General features: G+C 35.1%; 1 protein-coding gene and 1 long non-coding RNA gene across 2 annotated transcripts in view; one reads left to right on the top strand and one right to left on the bottom strand.

Moving 5' to 3' along the window:
• The window catches only part of LOC121727207 (scavenger receptor class B member 1), a 65,309-nt gene extending 55,209 nt beyond the window's left edge, over positions 1-10,100 (bottom strand). Inside the window, exon 1 of the mRNA XM_042114906.1 lies at positions 9,936-10,100. Coding sequence (XP_041970840.1) covers positions 9,936-9,993 — 58 coding nt within the window. The 5' untranslated portion in view covers positions 9,994-10,100. The remainder of the gene's footprint in view (positions 1-9,935) is intronic.
• Positions 10,032-24,922, top strand: LOC121727212. The gene is made up of 3 exons (XR_006035626.1): positions 10,032-10,102; positions 15,367-15,373; positions 24,911-24,922. It is a non-coding gene; the product is annotated as an uncharacterized LOC121727212 (long non-coding RNA).
• Positions 24,923-25,328: the final 406 nt, after the last annotated feature.

A 25,328-nucleotide genomic window follows, 5' to 3' on the forward strand; every position in this document is an offset into this window, starting at 1 on the left:
AAGAGCCTATCTTGCAACCACGATGAATTAATCAAAAGCAAGTATAGTTTAAAAAGAGAATTAAGTATTCCAATTTCCTTCTCTGAGCAACTCGGGAAAGAGCCACCGAAAATTTTTACTATTTTTATTGGCATCGTGCATTGCTTAAATATTGTCACGTAAAAAAATACGAGTTACTTTTTTTGTATTCATTTAGTCCGGCCGCACATTATAAGAATATCTGATCAGAAAAATTCAGACGCCCGCCGCCGGGTACCACATCGCACACCTATCAGAAATTTCTGATAGGTGTGCGGGGTCTAGTATAAAATGTATACTGCAGGGCTAAAATGGTCACATTTAGCAATTCCTCTCAATCAATTCATTAAATGAATTGTCAAAACTGTCAAACTGACAAATGTCAAATCAGTACAAAAATACAGAAATGAATTGCAAGCAGAGTTGCATTTTGCGATTTTAGAAAAATGAATCATATTATGATTCATATCATGATTCTTCAAAGCGACCATTTTAGCCCGGCAGATCTATCTGTTCAGAAACATTTCTGTCATCCGATCGACGCGAACGTCAGACACGTCAGTATTCTGATAGTATGCGGGGTCCACAACAAAATGTGATAGAGAATGCGTTCCGGCTGGGCGTCCGAATTTTTCTGATTCCCCCTAGACAAGCGGCAAGCGATTATCGTAAACGCTAACGCTAACGCCATAAAATGTATGGGATTTGACATTAGTATTCGCTAGCGAAGCGATGACTTATGTCAAATCGCATACATTTTGTGGCGTTAACGTTAGCGTTTACGTTAATCGCTTGCCGCTTGTCTAGGGGGGCAGAGAAATTCTTATAAAATGCGGTCGAGCCAATTAGGTACAATTTTGTAGTTCAGAGTAATGCTCTCACTTGATCTAAGTAAAACAAAATGATGACAGGCAAATACCATAATCGTTTAACATAATAGCAATACCTACACTTTGAATTAAATATCTCCTGTAACTTTTATGATGCTGATTAAATAAAATACCTGTATTTTATTAAAATTTAAGTAATTACATATTTAGCTTATCACCGATCCATTAACAAAACAATTAAGGTTCATGAGAGGATGTCAAAGCCCTTCCATTTAAGTAACAGTCATCACTTAGTTACTCAAATACCTAACATTCTTAACAAGTATTATTAATTATGCCAGTATGAGATTACTGGCTAGAACTAGTTATTATGATGTAAGTCAAGGTTCTTACTCTACAGTCTTCGCACCCTGTAACAGTCAAACTCTACCATAGTTTTTCTTAACCATTTCGTTACATGATGGGCATTAAAAACACTTTTACAGTAATGAATAATGATTATATACTCCTGTAACTCTAGTGAAACAGGCTTTGCAAGAACCTTGATCATCTTAATACATATTACACATTTGACATTACACACAAACGAAAAACATAACCCTCGATTCTCGAGTAATCAGAGCACAACATTTTCAAGTCAATTGACTTTTTTTTATGAAATAAGGGGGCAAACGAGCAAATGGGTTCCTGATGGAAAGCAACTTCCGTCGCCCATGGACACTCGCAGCATCAGAAGAGCTGCAGGTGCGTTGCCGGCCTTTTAAGAGGGAATAGGGTAATAGGGGAGGGTAGGGATGGGAAGGGAAGGGAATAGGGTAGGGGATTGGGCTTCCGGTAAACTCACTCACTCGGCGAAACACAGCGCAAGCGCTGTTTCACGCCGGTTTTCTGTGAGAACGTGGTATTTCTCCGGTCGAGCCGGCCCATTCGTGCCGAAGCATGTCTCTCCCACGTATACTCTTACTCTTTTTTACTACTCTTTTTAATATTATATTACCAGCTTCATACATCACATAGACGAAGAATAATTTAAATAAATGACGTTATAAAGACACAAACGTCCTCTGAATATTCATATGGGGCATTTTGATGATGATCATCAGCTTCTTATCAAATTAATCTGCGATGAAGCACTTCCAAGAGAACTATTTACATTTCATGATTACGGACGTTAAAAATTCAATAAAATAATTTAAATCTCCGTCATTGTCATCCTTCCCAGAATCCGCTAAATATTTTAAGTTATACAAAAATATATTATATATTAATTTTAAAGTAACACATACAACTTGTTTGTCCACAATTTTTTTTTCGTCATTATAATATTTTTAATTTGTCAACACAAACTAAGATAAATCCTATCTAATATTATAGCAAAACTAGCTGTCCCGGCAAACGTTGCTTTGCCATAATATAAATGTTTTTTGCTCATATTATTATTTTATTTATCTCGATTGGCTGGGGAGACAAAGGTGTTGTTATCGGCAAGAAAAGGTTAACAAACCTTCGCTTCGCCGATGACATAGTTCTGTTTGCCACTTCAGCTCAAACCCTACAGTCAATGCTAGACGACCTCAGCATGGCGAGCCTCGAGGCGGGACTTCAAATGAATCGAACAAAGACCAAGCTCATGTCAAATAGCACGAAACGTAGAGTCAAAGTGGATGGGGAGGAGATACACTATGTCGACGAGTACGTTTATCTAGGCCAACTAATATCTTTTTATAACAGGCAAGACAAAGAAATAGACCAACGTGTTGAGAAGGCATGGAGAAGCTTTTGGTCAATGAAACATCTGATGAAAGGGGACCTACCAATATGCCTAAAACGTAAACTCGTGGACGTGTGTATCTTGCCTATTCTAACCTACGGTGCCCAGTCCTGGTCTTTGACAGCTTCACAGAAGTCCCGACTCGGAATTTGCCAACGAGCTATGGAACGCAGCATTCTAGGTATAAAAAGGATTGACCACGTCCGGAACACCACCCTGCGTTCCCAAACGAAGCTCGTTGACGTAGGCAGAAAGGCAGCTAGCCTTAAGTGGAGCTGGGCAGGGCACGTCTCCCGTATGCACCCGGACAGGTGGGCGCGTCTAGTTTCGGAGTGGCTACCGACTGGTCGGCGTAACAGAGGCCGACCCAAGAAAAGGTGCGTTTGATAAAGAGTGGCCAAAAACATCGCAGGATCGTGAACTTTGGAAAGAGAGAGGGGAGGCCTTTGCCCAGCAGTGGGACACTGTAGGCTGATAATAATCATAATTATTATTATTTTATTAAAGTGACTAAATAAGTATGTTGCACAAATGCTATGTAAGATTTGGCTTATATCGTTTTTGGTCATATTGCAGTGATGTAGCGGTGATTTACATTAGAAAGAGCCAAATAGCGCCATATTACATAGCCAACTATATTTTTTCATTAAAAGCTGTGTAAAATTGCGCTGTAGACGTCTATATAGCGTTTTTACACAGCTGTCATATGGAAGCTCCCAATACAGTAATTTCTAGCCAAGTAAGTTCCATCTATACAGCTTTTCGCCAATTAGAAGTTATTAATATAGCCTAGTAGCTATTAATATTTGCTGACCGCTATATAATTCACCTTTCATGACTGTTTTTCTTATGAATGCTGAGTAATTTGCTTTGAAGCAAATTACTCAGCATTCATAAGAAAAACAGTCCTGAAAGGTGAATTACATAGCATTCATAAGAAAAACAGTCATGAAAAGTGAATTATATGCTAGTGTAGAGACCTTTAATTGGTTTTAATGGAGTGCAATCTGTCAAAATTTTTGCTAATTTTATGAATTATCGATTTTAACGTTTAATTTCGGTTACGCCTAATAATAAGTTGTTTTTAACAGTGGTTTTTGTTAACCGAATAGGTATTAAGACTTTTAGGAAACTTAATTTCAGCTTTTAGTGACAAATAAAAAATAAAATATTTCAAAAATATGTTTTAATTATTAATACAATTTATGAAACCATCGAAAATTAGAAGCGCATTAAAAATTTACTTATAATTCATAGATACATTAACAGTAAAACTTAATTTGCATATAAAATTAGGCTCATATTATGGCGAGTAACAATTTTCATAAAATATATGTAATACGTCAATGTTTTAAAAATTATTTAATTCTGTAGTCGCCATATTATATTTATAGTCGTGTGATATTTCAGATTTTTATTATCTATGTTTTTTGGTAACGTGAAAGCGACCTAAATGACAAAAACTTCTTAGCAAAGCTAATAACATCGTTTCTATATAGTAATAATTTGCTATATAAAGGTCATATAGAGCTTGAGTAGAAGCTTATATATCAATTTTTCATAGCAAATGGCGATGTAAAAAACGTGCCCACAGACGCTACTCAGCAATTTTGTGCTACCTGGAGTACCTGGGAACGTCCGTCGCTATCCCGTCACACAAACAATGGTCGCCGTCAGACTCGTGTTGTAATAATTTACTATTATTTATTCAACAAATGCACTTATCAATATAAAAAGTACCCAGTAGCCGATTCTCAGACCCACTGAATATGCATATAAAATTTGGTTAAAATCAGTAAAGCCGTTTCGGAGGAGTACGGGGCCTAACATTGTGACACGAGAATTTTATATATAAGATATGAAAAATCCTACTACAGCAAGTTTTATTCTGCAAAGCATATATTTTATTAGAGTATGTGCTGTGCATATAAAAATTGTAAACATAGAAGAATTTAGATACATTTTCTTCAATGTTTACAATTTCCATCCTAAACTTATTGAGGCAAGTCTAGTTCTGAGAAAACTCCTTGACTTTATAGCTCACCGCTGGCTCGTAAAATAAACCATTTAATTGAATCTTGGTATTAAAAGAAGTCGGTTAATAAAATTTTGATTAAAGTCAGTAGACTAGCAGCATTCTTTGTTATTTTGGTTCGGGATATCTCATTTAAAAGATCCACGTAATGTGAAATTTTATTGCATACCCAAACTGTACTAAGTAGTTAAGAGTTCAATTTACATAATATAATCTAAAAAGAGAAAAATTATTATTTTAAACAAAAAATTGAAAACCGATTTCCAACTCACAAAAAAGTGTTAAGAGGAGTCCACACCGCCGTTTTTGCATACAAACGTTGTCTCCTGTTTACTCCCTGGATAATGCTAGTAGAGTTTTTTCCTGAATATCTACGGCCACTAACACAATGTCCCTATGTTTTCTTTTTTTTTCATAATTTATTTATTAAAATAAGATATGAACGTTCAAAAACCCAAAAAAATGACCAGATTTTCCGCTGTGATCAAACATCCAGAAAACAGATTTGGCTAGATTACACGAACACAGCTCAAGCCTTTCTTTAATCTTTAATGAAAAAGGTACTTGAATCGGTTAAGTTTTGGAGAAGGAATCAGGGGACAACGAATCGTTGATTTCCTGCAGTTGTCTCTATCGCGTTCTACGGTATAAGCTTGAGGTAAGGGTGACAGCTATAGATATTACACGTACTTTTTTTCATTTCTCTAGCCCCTTGTGTATCCTCTTAAATAATAATTGTTATTATTTAAATAGTGAATTTTTCAGAACCCTCCTATAATAATTCAACGTTTTCTCCACTCAATCTTCACACTTTCTAAGTCGGTGCCAGCCAGCGTTGCCAGACGTCCCGATTTTGGCGGGACGTCCCGATTTTTTCACCAAAATTAAATGTCCCGCGCGGGACAGGCTCAGTCCCGCTTTTCGGGGAAAGCCCGAACGTACGTGCAGCGAGCTGAGAAAGAAAGGTGCGTAATGAAGATAAGAGTGTGGGAGGTAGAGGGGTGGATTGTGTTTGGCTACTTTAGCTATCTATTATCAGGTAAACGTTATTTTAACGCAAATAAAAAGATAAAAAATTAAAAAAACTTTTGATTTTGTACCATTTTTAGGGTTCCGTAGCCAAATGGCAAAAAACGGAACCGTTATAGATTCGTCATGTCTGTCTGTCTGTCTGTCTGTCCGTCCGTATGTCACAGCCACTTTTCTCCGAAACTATAAGAGCTACACTATTGAAACTTGGTAAGTAGATGTAATCTGTGGACCGCTTTAAGATTTTGATACAAAAATGGAAAAATTATTAAAATTTTAGGGGTCCCCATAGATACAAATGAAACAAAAAAAAATTTCATCTAACCTATGCGTGTGGGGTATCTATGGATAGGTCTTCAAAAATCATATTATAGTTTCTGAAATCATTCTTTTCTAACCTGAATAGTTTGCGAGAGACACTCTTCCAAAGTTGGTAAAATGTGTGTCCCCCCCTCTAACTTCTAAAGTAGCGGCATGACAAATCTAAAAAAAATATATGATGTACATTACTACAAAAACTACTAACGAAAATTGGTTCGAACGAGATCTAGCCAGTAGTTTTTTTTATACGTCATAAATGGTAAACCTTAATTTAACTTTCATTAAATCGACTGAAATATGAAAATAAATCAAAAACCTTTTAATTTCATAAAAATAAACCTTATTGCTGCTGCGGAACCCTTCATGGGCGAGTCCAACTCGCACTTGGCCGGTTTTTTTGCTTTGTCCCGCTTTTGACTGAAGAATCCTGCTTTTTCCCTCAAAAAGTTCCAAAGTCCGACTTGGCACAAAAAAAATCTGGCAACGCTGGTGCCAGCCTTAAAAATAGCTAAAAATCTTTTGATAATAGAATATTTACTCATATTTAAGTTGGCTGATACCGCCCGCGCCTTCAAAAGTGTGAAGACTGAGTACAAATAACGTTGAATTATTATAGGAGGGTTCTGATCCACTATTTAAATAATAACAATTATTATTTAACTCTTTTTTGTGAGTTGAAAATCGGTTTTCAATTTTTTGTTTAAAAATAATAGTCTTGAAATACTCGTGGAATTCCTTCCTTCGTTTATACGTCGAGAAAATTTAGGAGTTAAGTGATGTGAAGTACAGGGGTCATCTAGTTATTAATAAATCTAAACTCTTAAGCAAAGAGGGGCTACTAGAACTTTTTATCTTATCATTAGCAAAGACTCCCCCGTCGAATGTGCCTAAGCTAAGTCAAATTGTGTATAACATTTTTGTGTACATAAATTATTAAATAAAATAAATAAATTTATATTGAGTCAGTAACTAACCTGTCCACTGACGTGCCAGTGCTGACCTGTAGAGGCAGATTTACATTGAGTAAGTGGCTGTCGTCACTGTATACTATGCTCAGTTGAAGATGACTTGAAATCAATTTACACTGTGGCAGTGCCAGGTCAGTAGTCAGTACTGACACGCCAGTGGACTAACGTCAGTTACTGACTCAATGTAAATCTGCTTTAAATATTATCCTTTTAGTAACGTTCTTGACTGTACCTCGTACGTCAGGGTCTGCGATTAACCTTCGTACTCTCGCATGTATCTTGAATGTCGATGGAGACCAGTTTGTTGTTGAGGAAAATTAAACGGGTTTCGGTTAATTATTCCAGCCTTTTAATTAATGGATTGAATAATGACACCACGTTAATAACCCAGGGTCTTCTCTTGATGGACAGGATCATTTTCTAAAAGTCAAATCAGTTCCCTGGATCTGCTATTAATCCAACTTTGTTACCCGATATGAGAATGCTTTAATATGCTTTTTAGTAGGATTGAGACTGGATCGAAACCGTATTGTATGCATTAAAAATTTATATTTTCTAAATTTGCACTAGAAATTAGCTAGTGCAGCTGGCGTGTTGAATGTATGAGCAGCAGTTGATACAATTTTTCTTCTCTTAAAGCTCAATGAATATGTTATATTTGTCTTCTGCACGATGCTACATTAAGGAAATCTACCTTAGAAAACATAAAACATGTTTTTATATACAAAATCAAGGATCATGGCCCATGGGCAACTTTCGAGTCGTTATCATGAAAAAGTTAAAATGTTGCGTATAAATGACCTTGACCAGAACAGTAAGATGACGCTAAATTAAGGTTTAAGTATGATCATTGCTCGTAGAATTACCTCATACAGATTCTCTCACGTTACCGTATTCTCATTATTTTTTTGTTCATACTTTTTTACTATTCAGTAAAACATATCTGTTTTACTGTTTACTCCATAACTCCATACTTGTCAAAATAGTTTGTTTTATTAAAGGTTATAACTTTATAAGGCTAACATCTAAAGACACGGTGGCCAGCTTAGTATTCTAGTCATAATATAGTCCACAAAAAACTTTAGGTTTTAAAAATCCTGTTTATAATGTTAGTTAAAACTAGACTTTATCTATTTCTTTGAAACTTATTCAATATTATTTATTATCTTCCCATTAATTAAAATTACCTATTAATTAAAAGTCTAAACGCGTCGCGTTAAAAATACAAAATTTAATCTTTACTCGACGTACTCTTTTAATTTTGTTCATGTTTGACTCGCTAACGACATATTAAAATTATTAGCATTTTTAATATTAATTTTATGACGTAGTCAAGGATTATTGTGCTTTTTAGTCTTCGGATTCAACGAAACACAAACAAGTGAATCCCAATGAACGTTGAAGAAATATAACAAAAAAACCTGTAAAAGCACATAAGGGGCAATACATTTTAACAATTCTACAAAAAGTGTCCGTTTCCAAAATACTTACAAAGGCAACTTTGATTTAACGACATGATTAAGATGAGCACCTAACTTTTTATTAAGTGCAGGATATCAAAATCTTGCAAATGACATAAAGAAGAGTTGATGCACCCAAGGCTTAGAATAAGTTCTTATGTAAACCTGTTCCAACGGTACAAAAACACCGGACTGGACCAGTCGCTAACTCTTTAAATAAGCATTTCAAAGAGAAATGAACTTGGCTATGTAATAGTGTTGGGAAACCACATGTCGATAAAAATGTAACGACGTGATATGATTTATTCATTATGGTTATTGCCTATTGGATAGTGAATAATGAATTTTAAAAAGTGGAGAGTTCGTAGTTATTAATTTCGCTTATAAGTTATAGCGTTAGACACATACACTGATAAAAAACAAGTATCAGAATCGCAATAAAGATCATTAAAACAAAAACGTCTAATAATTCAAATAAAGAAACATTCAAAAATTAAGAATAAAACAAAACCGAATGTGGCAGAGATGTAGAAGTTAAAGAAATTAGGAGAAAAGTAAGTTCATAAAGAGTTGTAATTTGGGGTGGAAGAATCTATAGCCAAAGGCAAAACGTTTAGATAGATAAAAAGCTCTGTGCTTAGTGAACATTAAAGACTTGTCTAACGAGTACAAAATGATTAAAGAGTATGTGTTTTCAATGTCCCTAGAAGCCTAACTATGTTAGATTTTTACCTGACACCTTTTTACATCAATTGATGGTTTACCACATAGTACATGAACGTAATTGGTTGATTAGTTAATATGGACATTTACTAATAACAGTTAATGGACACGTTGCTATGCGTCTAAGGGAACGGAATTCAAACAGTCATTAAATCAGCACGATTAAAGCCTTTTAAGCTTTGCACCAACCTTGTAATAAATTCACACAGTTGGAAAATAAACCCACAATTTTAGGTATATGATATAAAATATAACATTGCACATGTGATACAAATTCCGGGTAAATGAAATGAAAATTATTTAAATTTCATTGCAGATATTTGTGAGTTATTCAAAATAAAAACTTCACATAGGTATCCTTGTAAGATTAATGAACAACTAAAATGCAAAAATATGATCAACCGTTAAATATGTTTATTTATATTCCTAGTACTTAGTTTGGTGACAGGTTGATATGGGTGATCCTATTGGAAAAGTTAATATTATACATCGATTCTGACATTAAAAAACATTTTCAAAGAAATCATCTATCAGTAGAGAATGCAAAGCAAATAATATTCATGGTAATGTCGGGGCTGCAAGACAAGATGGTTCTTTATTTACAGGTCAAACATGCAAACTTTGTCCACGCCTAGATCGGAGTCAAGAAAACTACCAAAAGGAAGTAGTTTTAGATAAATGTAAGAGAAAATCTCATACGTGTGCATAAACAGTTTCTACACGGTTTTATCAGATGACATAGGTAAAGGGGAACGTATGAAAAAATATACGAGTACTTACACCATTTCCTGAGGAAGGCACTGGTCAATTTCGCACACAATTTATCACGTCCCTGCATTTTGACTGTCACAATTCACAAAACACAACACAACCACTATCCATCCACGTCCGCACCCCGTAACGGACGCACGCAGACTGACGCTGGAGCTGCGTACGCGCACGGTTCTGTAACAAGGAAAAAATCAAAGATCACGGGCCACGGCTAGGATCCATGAAGGATTTTTGTGGCTCCTCGTTAAATGGCAATTTTAATTTTAATGACATATTATGTTTAATGACCAATGTTTAAAAAAACCTGATGTTTTAAAGTCTTGTATCTAGGCGTTGTTTAAATATGCATTGCGGTAAACAATATTTTTAATTATTATTTATAAGGAAAAGAAATAATATAATAGTCAGGGAGCCCTAGAATTGTTTTTATTACTATCAAGCTTATTTTTTGTGAGTAGCTTTATTTTGGTAAGACAAACAACATTTTTATCTGCGAAAAATCTTAAAAGTGGTAGGTAACAGAGATAGAAAGGATTTCATACTTTGATTTGATGGTCCTAAAATATGGATTGTTCTATTTGTAGGACAATGTTACTCTTAAACTATATAACAATTAACCTACCAATATACAAAAAATCAGCTGGTTAGGGTTTCGTTTTTCGTCAACCAAGTTTTGTTGATTAGGTACAGAACCCTAAAACTATGAAATCCTTTCTATCTCTGTTAGCTACCACTTTAAAGATTTTTCGCAGATAAAAATGTTGTTTGTCTTATCAAAATGAAGCTACTCACAAAAAATTTGCTTGATAGTGATGAAAAAAAAATTGTTCTAGGGCTCCCTGACTATAATTTTCAACAGGCTGACTAATACAACATCATTCCTAGTAGTCTACTAGATCTAAGTCTAGGCTAGATCAAAGGTAGCAATGGAACTTATTAGTTACTACCTACTAGTCCTCTCATGAATGTAATCATTAATTTTATGATTGTCTACTTTAATGAGAAAAAATGTAAGACGAAAGAATAATATACAACATGATATTTTATAATAGATATAATAACATAGGTATCATTTATTTGCAATAAATTTTCTTAGTTCTAATTTTTAACCTTTTTAAATAGGAATTGATAATGTTACCTACTATAGGACAAGACTGGCCGAGTGCACGCCCCAAATAAACTCCAAATAATAGTTTGTAAGTCAATGAAGACGTTTTGTCTATTATACTTATAATTTATAAGTCTAATGCAAATATTTTATTTACTTTTATCTATTTAAAATTAAAAGTTCTGAGAAATAACACTCATAAAAACTACCCATAAATACCTGTTTATTGATGGTTTTAAACTTGAAATATAATTTTCCTCGATGTAAATTTTAAGTCCTAGATTTTAAATAATCATCCTTGTTCGTTATTTCATGCTAATTCTTGATTGCATGAAGACCGAGCGGGTTTCGCGGATTGTGTCCGGTTTTGCAAGGCAATAACACTCAACTTGTTGACAACTCATATTACATGCACAGGGAATAGGATAAAAACCCATTTAAAGAGAGGCTGGAAATTGAACTTACATGTTAAACAAGCTATGGCAATATATGGTACAAAAGAGTAATTAGTTTAAAATGTAATATAATGAGACGTATAGATAATAATATGTAATTTGAACGAGGAACGAGATGTAATAAAACCGAAGATGTTTGCCACTATAAGGCTGCGTTTCCACTGGAGCTGAGCTAAGCTGCGTTGCGAGGAATGTGTTTTTAAGAACCAATAGAAACGCTTCATTTGACTGACAACATTCAGCGCAACAATTCTATTGGTTCTTGTACTTAGCTCATCTCCGGTGGAATCGCAGCCAGGGTTGTGCAATAAAGCGTTTTAAAATTAGATAGTTTTTGTTGGACCTTATGAACTTATCAAACATTTTTGTTATCATTATCTTTCTATTTTACTATTTCTTACATCACCCCGACAGAGACAGAAAAGTTCGCTAATCAAAGTGCGAACCTCGAGTAGATGACAATATCACACCAATGAGTCTAGCACACTTTTTGGTCTGATGTCAAGTAAATCGTCACTTCTTGATAATATCTTCTTGACTCTTTCGCACACAATTTTTAGGTAGGGTAGTTGAGATTATAAGATGACTGGCCCAAAAAAATTATTAATCATGCTGCGACTCCTATCAGTCCGGCTACCAGCGCAAGCAGGAGTCATATTGATGCATTTTTTAAATCTTTTTTGGAACGAAGTTCCTCATCGCACGTTGTGACGTTGCGAAAGGAGGCTAGACAGAAAAAAATAAGACGAAAAGTTACGGCTTACAACTATAGCAAAAATGCTATAGTAGTAAGCACGTGTTTCTCTCTCCGTCTCTCTCTCTCTCTCTCTCGCATTGAACAGTGTGGTGTAGCGCCGATTTTTTAAAAATGTATACAGGGCTTTTTGTACATAAGAAATAATAAACTGGAAATTCGTTCCATTCGGGTGTCCCTTGACACCTTTCAAGTTTTTTATTTTTTGTAAGAAATGGACCAGTATGACTCCTGGCAACATTCAGAATCATAATTATTATTTATATGCTTTTCTGAGTTTAACCCCGTTAACAGAAATCAAAATGGGTCCTCATATTTTAATACTTAATATATTACTATCCACCACCCGCTCTAAATTCAGATCATAGATAACATATTAGTTTATCACTGGATGGCACTCTGACGAAGCGAAGCGAGACCGAATGCATATAATATTATATTAATATGATTCATGTCTTATTTTAATTAAAACCAGTATTACACAACACTACCTATCTACTTCTAAATATAAAAAAAAATGTAATAGCATAATATGACGTTTGTAACTCGTGTTGATAGTACTGTATCTTCTAGTATGCAAAACGGTTGTTGTCATGTAAATTAAATATTAATATAAAAAACGTTGAAAAATAAATTAAAATATTTTTTCTACCCAAAAACTAATTATGTTATTACATTAAAAAAATCATTATATTACTTAATACTAACTTATAATAATACTAGTTGTCCCGGCAAACGTTGTTTTGCCATATAAATAATTTTTGGTATGAAAAATAGATGTTGGCCGATTCTCAGACCTACTCAATATGCTCACAAAATTTCATGAGAATCGGTCAAGCCGTTTCGTAGGAGTATGGCAACGAAAACTGTGACACGAGAATTTTATATATTAGACTAACTACTCACAGCTCCGTTGCCTGGAAATTCGTTTACAGCGCGCGAACCGTACATTTTTCGGGATAAAAAAGTAATCCTTTCCCGGCCTCAAACTATCTCCATACCTAATTTTCGTCAAAATCGGTTCAGCGGCTTAAGCGTAAAGAGATAACAGACAGACAGACAAAAACACTTTCGCATTTATAATTTAAGTATGGATTCTTTATAATGTCATGTTAAACCAAATAAACCTCAAATCTTGAGTCTGAACGCCTCCGGAATCACTTCCGTCTTAATGGCATTCTTAATGTCAAAAATAATTTATTTTCCTTTGGCGAAATATCATTGTATGGAGCATTTTAAGTTCAATGATATTTCACACTTGGCCTGAGGTCAGGACTCAAGAGTCAGACATTGCAACGTCGGTAGAACACAACATACAGCCTATGCAGCCTTACAGTAGAGTGGCGACTGGCGAGACAGTGCCCTCGGCCGAGCATATCCATACAAAACAAGCCGAGTGCTCGGCCGAGTCTTGCTACTCTTGTCGGTAGGTGTAACAAGGCCCTTACATAGCACAGACCGTGTAAGGCTGCGCTGGTAATATGTTAAGGTTTATTGAAAGGTTTATTAGGGTGAAAACATTTCATTACCGAAGTGATATTCTTCTTGCCCTTGACTTTCCGAGTATTGAGCACAACAATCAACATACACAACTAGACTCTTCAATCTTCATTACAATTGACATTTCGCCCATGGATACTCCCAACATCAGAACTTCTGATGTTGTGAGTGTCCATGGGCGAAAGAATTTTCTGGTGCGTTGCCGGCCTTTTAAGAGTAAATAGGTACACTCTCATCTTGAAGATTTGCAGGTAAGATTAAAGAATTGATCTGGAAATACTGCTGGCGACAGTTCGTTCCAGATTTATAATATAACTGTGCGTGGCAGAAAGTTACGCGAAAAATGCACGGTGGAAGACTGCCCCTCATCAAGGTGATGAGGGTGGTATATTGTGTTAAATTATTGTAAGTATAAACTAAACGAATACATCTATATACTTATATAAAAATGGATTTTCAATTGTGTTAGTAACGCTAAAACTCAAAAACGGCTGAACGGGTCGGGCTAATTTTAGTCTCAAAATATTCGTAGAAGTCCAGCCTGCCTAGCATACGCCAACGAGATATCTCACTCTACATGTTTTCTCGATGTTTGATGGTTTGTCTCTTCATCTCTATTGACCCTAGCATGACATTTTCTCGCGTAGATCATTTTTATAGAGTTTTGTCGAGATGATGTCGAGATTTTGACATTATAAGACGAGTAGTTTTTAATTATCTCGATAGTGAGATATCTCGTTGGCGTAGGCAGGCAGGGAAGGTTTTAAAGTGACACGAAGTTCACCGGGACAGCTAGTTTTATAATAAACGCTAAACAGGTGATTGCTACACTTAAATATTTAATTATACTATAATTTTTCCTTAAAATGACTTGTTACCAAACGACAAATAAGTACTTACGAAGTTGGCTAACAAAATGTATAAACAAGAAAACACTTAGCAAGCTTATCCGGTTAAGGCGGAAACTGGCATAATGTTTTTTTATTTAAACAATTCGTCGTATCACGTTTACGTAATAGATACTTTTTATGTAGAGTAAAGAACAATAGCCAAAGAGTTACCTAGGACAGTTAGACATTTCATAACAGTATCAGATTCTATAGGAGTACGTCTTAAGTACATTGAAAAAAGTTTAATTTGAGAAACATTATATTACAGACAGATATATGTATAACTGAATATGTAGTACACATATTCAGTTATACATAATATATGAAAAAATTGTCACGGTAAAAAATAAAGCAAAGTAAATAAAATAATATTAATTTAATAGAAAAAGAATAAATAAAAATAATTAGAATTGAATTCGTTCTCAGAATTAAAAAAAACAAAACACTCTAAAAAGCCACTTGTGTTTTCTGCTAAAATAAAACGAGCAAGATAAGATCAACTCTGATTCTGATGGATTCCAAAAGAACTGAGAGTTTACCAACAGTAGTATCGGTCAGTATGAAATTTAAAAATCGAATGCATCGTTGACGTCACAGTTTTGCATAACACCAAGTGAAAGCAGAGCCACGACTAGCCAAACTATTCCAAACTTTATTTCAAAGCATTAAGATACATTTCGATGCAATGTCGTAAGTGTGTCATTTTATTGGGATTATTTTATTAAGTAGGCAGTCGGTAAGTCACTCATACAATATTATGATACTATGACATTTCCTATCGATTGTTTAATCACCCATAATATAGGTAAAATTACTAATTACTTACAAGTTACAACCTTTATTATAATAAAAATCCAATATACTGACTTAAATATTGGATTTTTATAATAAATATTTCTCAACACTGCTGACATAAGAAATATATATTACATGCAGCAAAGGACATTTTACAAAATGCAATGAGTTATAGTCATGTTCTAGCACATTAATAGGTATAACAAATTAGCTGGGTAAAAATAATTCCTGTGATTTGTTGCCTCATGGAGTAAGCACATTAGTAACGACATGAGTTATATAATTGCTTGAGCATTTGTTTAAGAATATACTCGTAGAACTTGTTTGACAATAGTTTTAAGTGGTACAACTTACAAGAAGGACATTCAGAGTATTCAGTTTGAACTTTGGAGTTAATTAGTACATAATAACGAAACGCCTTGAGTTCTTGGACTATGAGTGTGACTACTGACTAGTATGGGTTGTGATGACTCCATGTATCAGTTAAAACTTAATAGGAGGACTCAATGGTAGTGACTAGTGAGTTCCATTCTAGCGGTGGAACCAAGAAAAATGTTGTTTTGAAGTTTGGTAATGACAATGTAGATCATCTGAATGTCTGACACAAAAGATGATCCATGTGTTGGAGAGACATGTAAAAAGTCCTGCGTAGATCAGTCAAGCTGGCCACCGGGTACTGATAGGTACTGAAATCAGTATAGAAGGACTGTTATGATAAGAGAGGGAAAGAGACATAAAATGTATCATTAGTATAACGACGATACTTAGAAGTTAGGGTAGACAGACTTGGTATTGAACACAGACAAATTTCACGGAGGGTTTATGTCTCGAGTGGATGCTTCTGTGTGGTCTTACTACTGAATGTTCTTCTCTATGAGTCAGAGGGCTTGTGCTTAGTAATATAATTAATTTATCCGTGTACCGCAGTGATTCACTTTCCATTGTCTGCCTGACAACCGCAGGAGTTCAAGGTACTTCCATCATCGTTTATATACATTCCCGTAAAAGTATTACTCATAAAAACTTTACTGTGCTAAAGTTTTACATCTGTTCAGCATCCATTTTATTATTTTAAAATATTATTTCTTATATTCTGCTAAAAGTCTTCCTTACTACAAACTTATTCGTGGCATCAGTTTTTGCGCATCGTGCACAAAAAAGCAAGACGTATCATTCTTATTCATCTGATTTTTATTTGAGATGTCGTTATTTTAAAATTGCTTAAGGATATTTAACATTGAAATATAAAATAGGAGTTTAAACTTAAAAAAAGAAAAGGATTGTAAATACTTTGTACAATTTTGTGTGCCGTAAACATCGACTTAGGTACTATGTATCAGACAAATTGATTTATAGGCAGAGTGTGGACCTACGTAGTTGCTACGAAGTTTGGTCGGGTTATGTAAAACCCAGCCGACAGATCACTTACGGCCGTTCCCAATATTTGATCTATCTCTGGTTTTGCCCTACTACAGATAGGAATAGCTCACAATTGACATAAAATATATGTCTCTAATGTCTAATGTGAGCTATTCCTATCTCTAGTAGGGCAAAACCAGAGATAGATCAAATATTGGGAACGGCCGTTAACTTACATTGATTTGACATTGATTTGACATAATCCGTCCAAATGACGTCAACTGCCTATGAATCAATTTTTTCGTTGGTACATAGAATCGCACACCTACGAGTGAGACATGAGAAAATAACATTTATATATTATTTAAAAACGGATAAGTAACAAAATATTATATATGTACTTACCGCAATTATTATTGTAGCTCGTCTAAGCTAACCTCTAATCAAGTACAATGAAGCGGAAAATAAATTTCACACATACAGCCCATTCACGATGTAGTTACAAAACATTTCAGGAAATTAAAATCCTTGTTCGTTTCGACACGTGCAGTTTGGCAACCAGTAACTAGCTGCATCCCGAACTTTCCAATGCGTTTGACCTGGACGGAGGCTAAATGTAGTAGCATGAAACTTAACACTGTCAACGGGACAGACAGACAGACAAACAGGCTATCAATATTTTGATGGTTAACCGATCTAAATTTTGATATGATACCTAGAACGTTTTACGTTTACTTTAACTTTAATATAAAGGACGGTTTTGTGATTTTTACAGGATTTTAGAATCGCTTTTAATAGCCTATGTCAAAAACTTTAACTAAGCAACAACAAAAAAAAATATAAAATTCTATTCAAAGATCTTAAGAACAGCATAAAATAATCGGCCAAGTGTGAGTCAGACTCGCGCACGAAGGGTTCTGAAGGGTCTGTCCGTTATACAGCAAAAATAGCCCAAAAATTGTGTTTTTATATGGGAGCCCCCTGAAATTTTTATTTTATTTAAATATTATTGTTAATTATTAAAGTATACATATTATAATTAAGGCCTTTGTGAAAATTCAAGTGCCTAGCAGTTGCCATTATTGATATTGAGCAAAAAAGGCCAAAAAAATCACGTTTGTTGTATGGGAACCCCCTTAAATATTAATATTATTTTGTTTTTAGTATTTGTTGTTATAGCGGCAACAGATATACATAATCTGTGGAAATTTCAGAAGTCTAGCTATAGCGGTTCTTGAGATACAGTCTGGAGACAGACGGACGGACGGACAAACGGACGGACGGACAGACAACGAAGTCTTAGTAATAGGGTCCCGTTTTTACCCTTTGGGTACGGAACCCTAAAAATACAATTTCACCAGAGGACCAACGTTCAAAAAGATGAATTCAACGCGACCGAGCGCGCGAGGCGGTGAAATAAAGCTACTACAAAAACCCAGGCACGTAAACTGACCTTTTACAATAAGTTCACGTTTACCTCGCTCGCTGCCGGAACTATAGTAGCTATGCAGCTGGTGAAGTAGGTCAGATGTAGACTATACTATAGTAATTAGCATTAAGGTCAATTTATAAAATTGGAAATGTCAGATTTTGCCCAAGCGAAACCAAAATAGTCAATAATGACAAGACTCTAGGTCCAATAAATATTAAATAACCTAGTCTTCATTGGTTTTTAAAATATTACAATTGATAGATATTTTAAGGTAATCTACCTTAGGTGGATACTATCAGAGAAATTGATACATATGCATGACGGTCCTACGTCATTTGATCTGGCTATGGCAAACCCTGCCTGCATGACCACGACAGACACCATGTTGATTTGACTTACACCGACTAAATAACGTAGATCCACCAACTTCCTAAGGATTTATTTCTGTGGTGGTAGGTACTTTACAGAAGTTCTTTTCAAGGATGTGTTCTTTTAGATAAGGACTAAGGAGTATCTAATGTCTATTTTACTATTACAATTTGACAGATGCTATGCATTTGTTATGATTGATATCGGATGTTATAATATGCTTCTCCCTCTTCTACGTTGTACTTATATGTCGTAATAAAGTATAATAGATGCAAACGTTCTTGTACAAATATCGGATTTCCGATTGTATGCGATTATGTATGTTATATCCGACCAGCCTTTGTCTTCGGGCCGTACCGGGCCAATAGAAGGTTGACAAATGTCTGTTCTCTCCAAAACCATTTTGCAATTTACTCATATTAGGCATTTTGCTCGTATCTTCAGTTGACTACTTAAAAAGTATTAATTGAAAGATTTTTAAATCCATACGTACTACAGTAACTAATAATGTCAATAAAAAAAACATGTTTCTCGCAAAAGATGGCAAGTTTTTACATTGGTTCTTTTCTCCGGCATAGTTCCCGAACCAGGGGGAGAGAGACGTAGACTCAATGTTCAAGAAGCTCATAGAAAACGCCTTTTTAACCGACTACCAAAAAGAGGAGGTTCTATGTTCAGCTGTTTATAATATAAATATTTTTCTTTTATATATAAAAAAATGTATTTTGCATTATTTAATTTCGTATAATATAGTGCTGCCTCTGAGTCCAAATTAAAATCTACGCATTTAATATGTCATACCTTCATTTAAAATCTTAACAATTATATATTGTACTTAAAATATATTATTTCCAATGAATTTGCTGAGGGTATATTTTAAACCAGGATATTAAAATATAGAGGATAAACATTTAAATAACGACTGTTATTATTAATTTATTTTTATTTAAATGATTCTGTTTAATTACCATAATGACTTTTAAGATTATAATCGTCGTGGTACGCGAATGACAATGGGGTGCTAAAAACGGTTCCCATTGGCTGTTAACCGGGTTTATTTATCATCAGTTTTTATGACGAATCAGGTAAAAAATTAACTACTTGATAGTTAACTCAGCATATTATAATTTTATAAATACTCGTATTAACTTAAAGACCCTGCCACACGTCAAAAGCTTGATATGTACTAAGGTTTGAGGAGGATGAGTCCCAACTTGTAAGTTTATAATATTATAGTCTAAACCCCAAGGCTATAATCTCAAACTTATCTAGGCTAAACTTATCTAAGGCTCTACTAAGTTTGACCTTACCCAGAAGCCTGAGGCAGCTTTTTTTTAATGAAATAAGGGGGCAAATGAGCAAACGGGTCACCTGATGGAAAGCAACTTCCGTCGCCCATGGACACTCGCAGCATCAGCAGAGCTGCAGGTGCGTTGCCGGCCTTTTAAGAGGGAATAGGGTAATAGGGGAGGGTAGGGATGGGAAGGGAAGGGAATAGGGGAGGGTAGGGAAGGGAATAGGGTAGGGGATTGGGACTCCGGTAAACTCATTCACTTGGCGAAACACAGCGCAAGCGCTGTTTCACACCGATTTTCTGTGAGAACGTGGTATTTTTCCGGTCGAGCCGGCCCATTCGTGCCGAAGCATGGCTCTCCCACGTCTAAAGCTTAACTTAGAACTATAATTATTTTTGCATTTTATTAAATCCCTGATGATTTAGAGGTCCAAGTACCTACCTTACATTTCTTTCAAATGTCGAATTAGGCCACTCAAAAATATAAATCTGGTTTAATGGACAATTTGACCCTAATATTACATATAAGTACGAGTATTTATTAGGGCAAGTACCAATGTAATAGTCCACTAATGTTAAGTAGGATCATAATTCATAGCATTAATATTGTTAACTGGATAATCCAAGCCGTTGCACAAGACCATGTCATATTATTCTCTGAGACATCCGCTCGCTGGAGATTGACTAATCTATGAATACAATGAGGTAACGACAAAATTACTTGTCACTTCAAACTTCGCTGTGTCCGAAGGTATCTGCTCTAGACTGTATTAGATATAGGCACTGGATTAGCCTTATTTATACAATGTGTCCCGACACCGGTGTCCGATCCTATAATGTCATGATGTATGGCATATTATGTTATCGATAAATTGACCCTCAAATTTTTTCTCTCTAAAATTGCAGCCATTTTAGTTTTCACACTAATCTGACCAATACTTCTCATGTAAAATATATCCTACCTATGTAGATAAAAAGGTCTCATTTGAAATTTGGCTAAACTTGTGAGCTTTGCTCACACAGGCAATAGGTACGTTATGAATTTCGTGGAATAAAATAAAGAAAAACCAAAGTTTAAGGAAAAAAATGTGTATTTTTTGAGAAAATCTAGCGCATTAAACTGGTTCTTTTTTATTTTAAAAAGATAGATATGAGGTTTTTATGCTAAATAAATGCCTTTGTTTCTATTCTCTAAGTCAGATAGTTTAGAAGATTACGATTTTCTTATGAAGTATTGGTCAGATTAGTATGAGAGCCAGAGATTTCTTTTCAAAGGGGAAAGATTTTTTTTTTATTATTTCTCTCGCCTAATGCCCCATACATCATAACATTAAAGGATCGGACACCGGTGTTGGGACACTTTGTATACACTAGTCTTATGATATGCAGTAAACCTACATACGTGACTAAAATTTAATACTTATTACTTCATAATAATTTTTCTGACGACTAGGTATATTAGGTTGACTCATATTTGACATAGTAGGTAAATTCAGAGTTAAAAGGGAGTCTTTTCTTTGTGTTTTGCTTTAAAAAAACAGCTAATTATTTAAATATTGAATAAACAATAGAAGCGGGCAAAAGGCACTGTCCACTAGTATAACTTGTGCTGGAATCCCCAGCATCGTTGCAGACTGCAGTCACATTGAACATTCTATTGACAAACAAGTATTGGCCAACAACCAACCAGTATTTACATACTTCTCCATATTAATATTGTGAACTCTGGCTCTACCATGAGTTTAAAGCTAAAGTAAAAATACTATAGCTTTAAACTCATGGTAGAGCTACTGTCCAAGCATCAGAATTTGGGGCAGTGTTACTCCAGCGAGACGTGCTCTTAGGACGAGGCCACGCTGCTCCAGTGAGGTGCGGTGCGGGGCGTCGTCGAAACGGACTCACGCATTGTATGCCCCAATAACAGATTCCCAAAACTCTAAGGCGGTTACGCACGGCGCCGTGTGTAAGGGCCCATAGAAACACAAGGATGAGTAATGTAGCGGCGCGTGTGCAAGCACCATTACTTTATCTCCTGTCCGTGGTTCCGTCAAATGACCGTGTCCGAAGATGCAACACATCAATGCTGCACTACGATCAAATATTTCTGATGCTTCATGTCAAAAAGACACGCTGAATTTAAAGATTTGCCCCCCGCGTTTTTGGTCCGAGTTCCGACTATTCCAATTTTGAATTGATTTTGTCTCTTCCGCCTATTCCAATTTTGAAAAGCATCGCAATATAAGCTGACTAATGAGCCCTGGCACTGTTAGGGGAAAGGATAAAAAAAGCTGACTATAAAGTGACTGTCCAGTGTCCATAACAATATAAGCTGACCATGCAATCCCGGAGCGTTGCCGCTGCAGTGACGCACCGCACTGGAGCAATGTGGCTTTGCTGTTATTGTTACTGTAACTCTCAGATGATTTAACTTTTATTGCCGTAATATCTCATTGTGTGAGCCAAAATTGTCGTTGATCACGGCGTGCGTCAAACGGATGAATGTTTTTAGAACTTTACTAGTTACCGACACAGTAACTGCTTAGTGGGAATTAGGATTCTGAATCTGAGGTCGGACTTCTTAGATGTTTTTTACGTGACGGGATTCTGAATGTTATTATTTTATAAAATTACACTTATGCTCTCGTATGTTAATTTAATATTTATGTTCTACATGTTTGTCAAAATTTTTGAGTATTTCGCGTGGTTTTACTATAGCTCTGCATTTCTTTGATAGTTTTTTTTTTATTTCATATCTAAATTTCGGGACTTCATAATGTTTTATTTATTTAAGAGCTTAGCAAACTAATAGGCGTGATGACATTTTTTTTTCTTATCGGTAATCGAAAGACACTTAAAAAAATAGAAACATCGTTGAAAGAATGACTCTGATAGCTTAAAAATTCACCAAGATATGACAATTCAAATATCTCATAAAAAAGACCTGCCCGAAACGCTCCATACAAAGTGCTGCGAAAGTATGACGTCAGTCTTTCGTAGTTTGTACGCATCGGGAGACAACTTTGTTCGACAGGTATATTAAATATTGCGTTTATGAAAGTAGTTTCATAACAAAAGTTGCTTTTAATTGAATAAGTTATCGAATTGTATACAAATATTAAGAAATTTAATTGAAACAAAATTCGACTTGAATATCCTGCAACTTTGAAGGTGCATAACAAAAAAAAAAATACAAATGCTATCAAGCTGAAATTTTGGGAACACTTATTTTTTACCGTGATTTCTTTATTTTATTAACAAAATTTGCTAATCTTTGACCTTGTCATCATCCCTATTGTAGGATACCCGTCTATTTTTAACCGACTTCCAAAAAGGAAGAGTTTATTTAATATATTACAACTTTTAGATTGACCTAGGCATCCTAAGTTGCCTTAACAACAATATCTTCAATTAGTAGCTTGTCCTTCAGTACAGCTAATTTAGATCAGCGCGGCGGTGTGGGAGCTACAGTTGCAAAACTTATTGTCTTATATTTAGGTGTGCTCGGTTCTCACATTAATCTGCATAGTTTTATGTTTTGTTTAAGCGTTTACAATAGACAAGTGCGAGTGGACCTAAGCTAATTGTGGGGTTCCGTACCGCGACTTTCCTTTCGACGTCTATCTATTGTTTTTCAGAAAAAATACGCTTTTCGGGATCAGAGACTCCTAAGCCTGAAAAAATCCCTCCGCTAAGCCTGAAAAAAATGTTTTAAGTAAACGCAGGTCCTACCTACTAAAACTCGGTGCCCGGTGGTACTCCAATCTATGTTGTCGGAGTCAACAACATCAACTTACTATTATCTATTCTGTGACAACATCAAGAAATCTAAGAAATGCTTACCCTAGGCCCTATAACATTTAGGAAAAGGTTTCTTCAAGCTTTTTGCTTCGTATTTTTACTAACATTTATAGATGCCTTAGACTTTAGAGCTATCGTTTGGGTTACAAAGACTACCCAAGCAGCAAATGGACGTGCTATAATGGTCGAGAGCACGTTCTTGTTTTCGCTTATGTTCTATAAAAGTTCTTAAAACAGTCGAGTAAAAGTACTGTAAACGTTTACTCGACGCGAAAAAGGCGCAAATTATTCAGACTAAAGTCCTATTAAAGTGGAATAAGCGCTGAGTAAGCAACAAAAAGATGCTGTAAGATTTGAGTAAAAGTGGTAGAAAACACTAAAAGAGTTTTAAGAGTAACCAAAATGCGTATATAGGATATTTAGTTCAATAAACGCAATTGATTTGCTATTATACAGATAAAGTGTGCTATAATAGCAGACGAATTGCTTTTATTCTCCTTTTTAGTTCTATAACAGCGAATAGAATGCTTTTACTCGACAAATTAGTGCTGTAAAGAGTGCGAGCTTGTGTGCTACATAAATTTAATGTAAAAAAATTATAGTTATTAAACTACATCTCAATCCTTATTTATATTATCAAGTTTTTGAGAAATCAATATGTGATTATTTTTACTGTTCGTGTAGCTACTCCAAAACATCATGCGCAACAAGCTTTATTGATAAACCCAAAGGCATTTTTACATAAACATTCATGCGCTGCCTATTTTCTTAAATTTGAAGACTAATTAATATAATTAAATTTACTTAAAATATATTTTTTTACTGCCATTGTCCACATTGATAATCTAGTTGCAGTTACAGCTAACTTATTCCATTAAAAGTCGAGTAAGAGTGCTGGTCACCACATTTATAGCACAAGGTGTCGCCATGATAACAGGATTTAGGGTTCGCTTCGTAAATATCGTATAACAGCTCTTAATTACACTACAGCTCCTATACGAACGTTTTTAATTCTACTATAAGAGTTAGTCTGTAAGCGTGCAGTAACAGCAGCAATGTTGCCATAAGCAATTCGATTGCGTTTATAGAGCTTTTATAGAAACATAAAAGATAGCTGAGTAACGGCTGTATAAAAGCACCCAATTCAGCGAATCATCTATTCTACAGCTATTATACGACTGTTAGAGATCAAACGATCGAATAATGAGTATTTTAGCCATATTAATTCAGCATCTGCTAAAAGGTGGAGTAAAAGGGCTAAAACATAGTGCTGTAAACGTTTATTCGACGTCCTTAAAGCACACATTAGCAAATATTGCCAAATAGTCGAGATAACCGCTATTATACGATAAATAGGTGTTTTATGAACGGTTACCCGGCTCTTATACGATTAAAGGCTGAGTAAAAAAATCCTTATTCGACTGTTTTGCTGCTTGGGTAGCTTCGGGTTTCCTTCTTCATGTCGCAACTTACATAATATGATTCAAAATCGATAAAAACACTGAATGAGATAAATATATTCGCCTGCTGGTTGTCGGGCCGAAGACGCAACCTTGCTGAACAGGTGTATGACATTGGTGCAACCTTCTTATTATTTACAAATTAAAATAAAACGAGAACTCGCTTCGGTTTCCTCGTTCGGGTCAGA

The sequence above is a fragment of the Aricia agestis genome, chromosome 5, assembly GCF_905147365.1.
Source record: "Aricia agestis chromosome 5, ilAriAges1.1, whole genome shotgun sequence".
Classification (NCBI taxonomy): domain Eukaryota; kingdom Metazoa; phylum Arthropoda; class Insecta; order Lepidoptera; family Lycaenidae; genus Aricia; species Aricia agestis.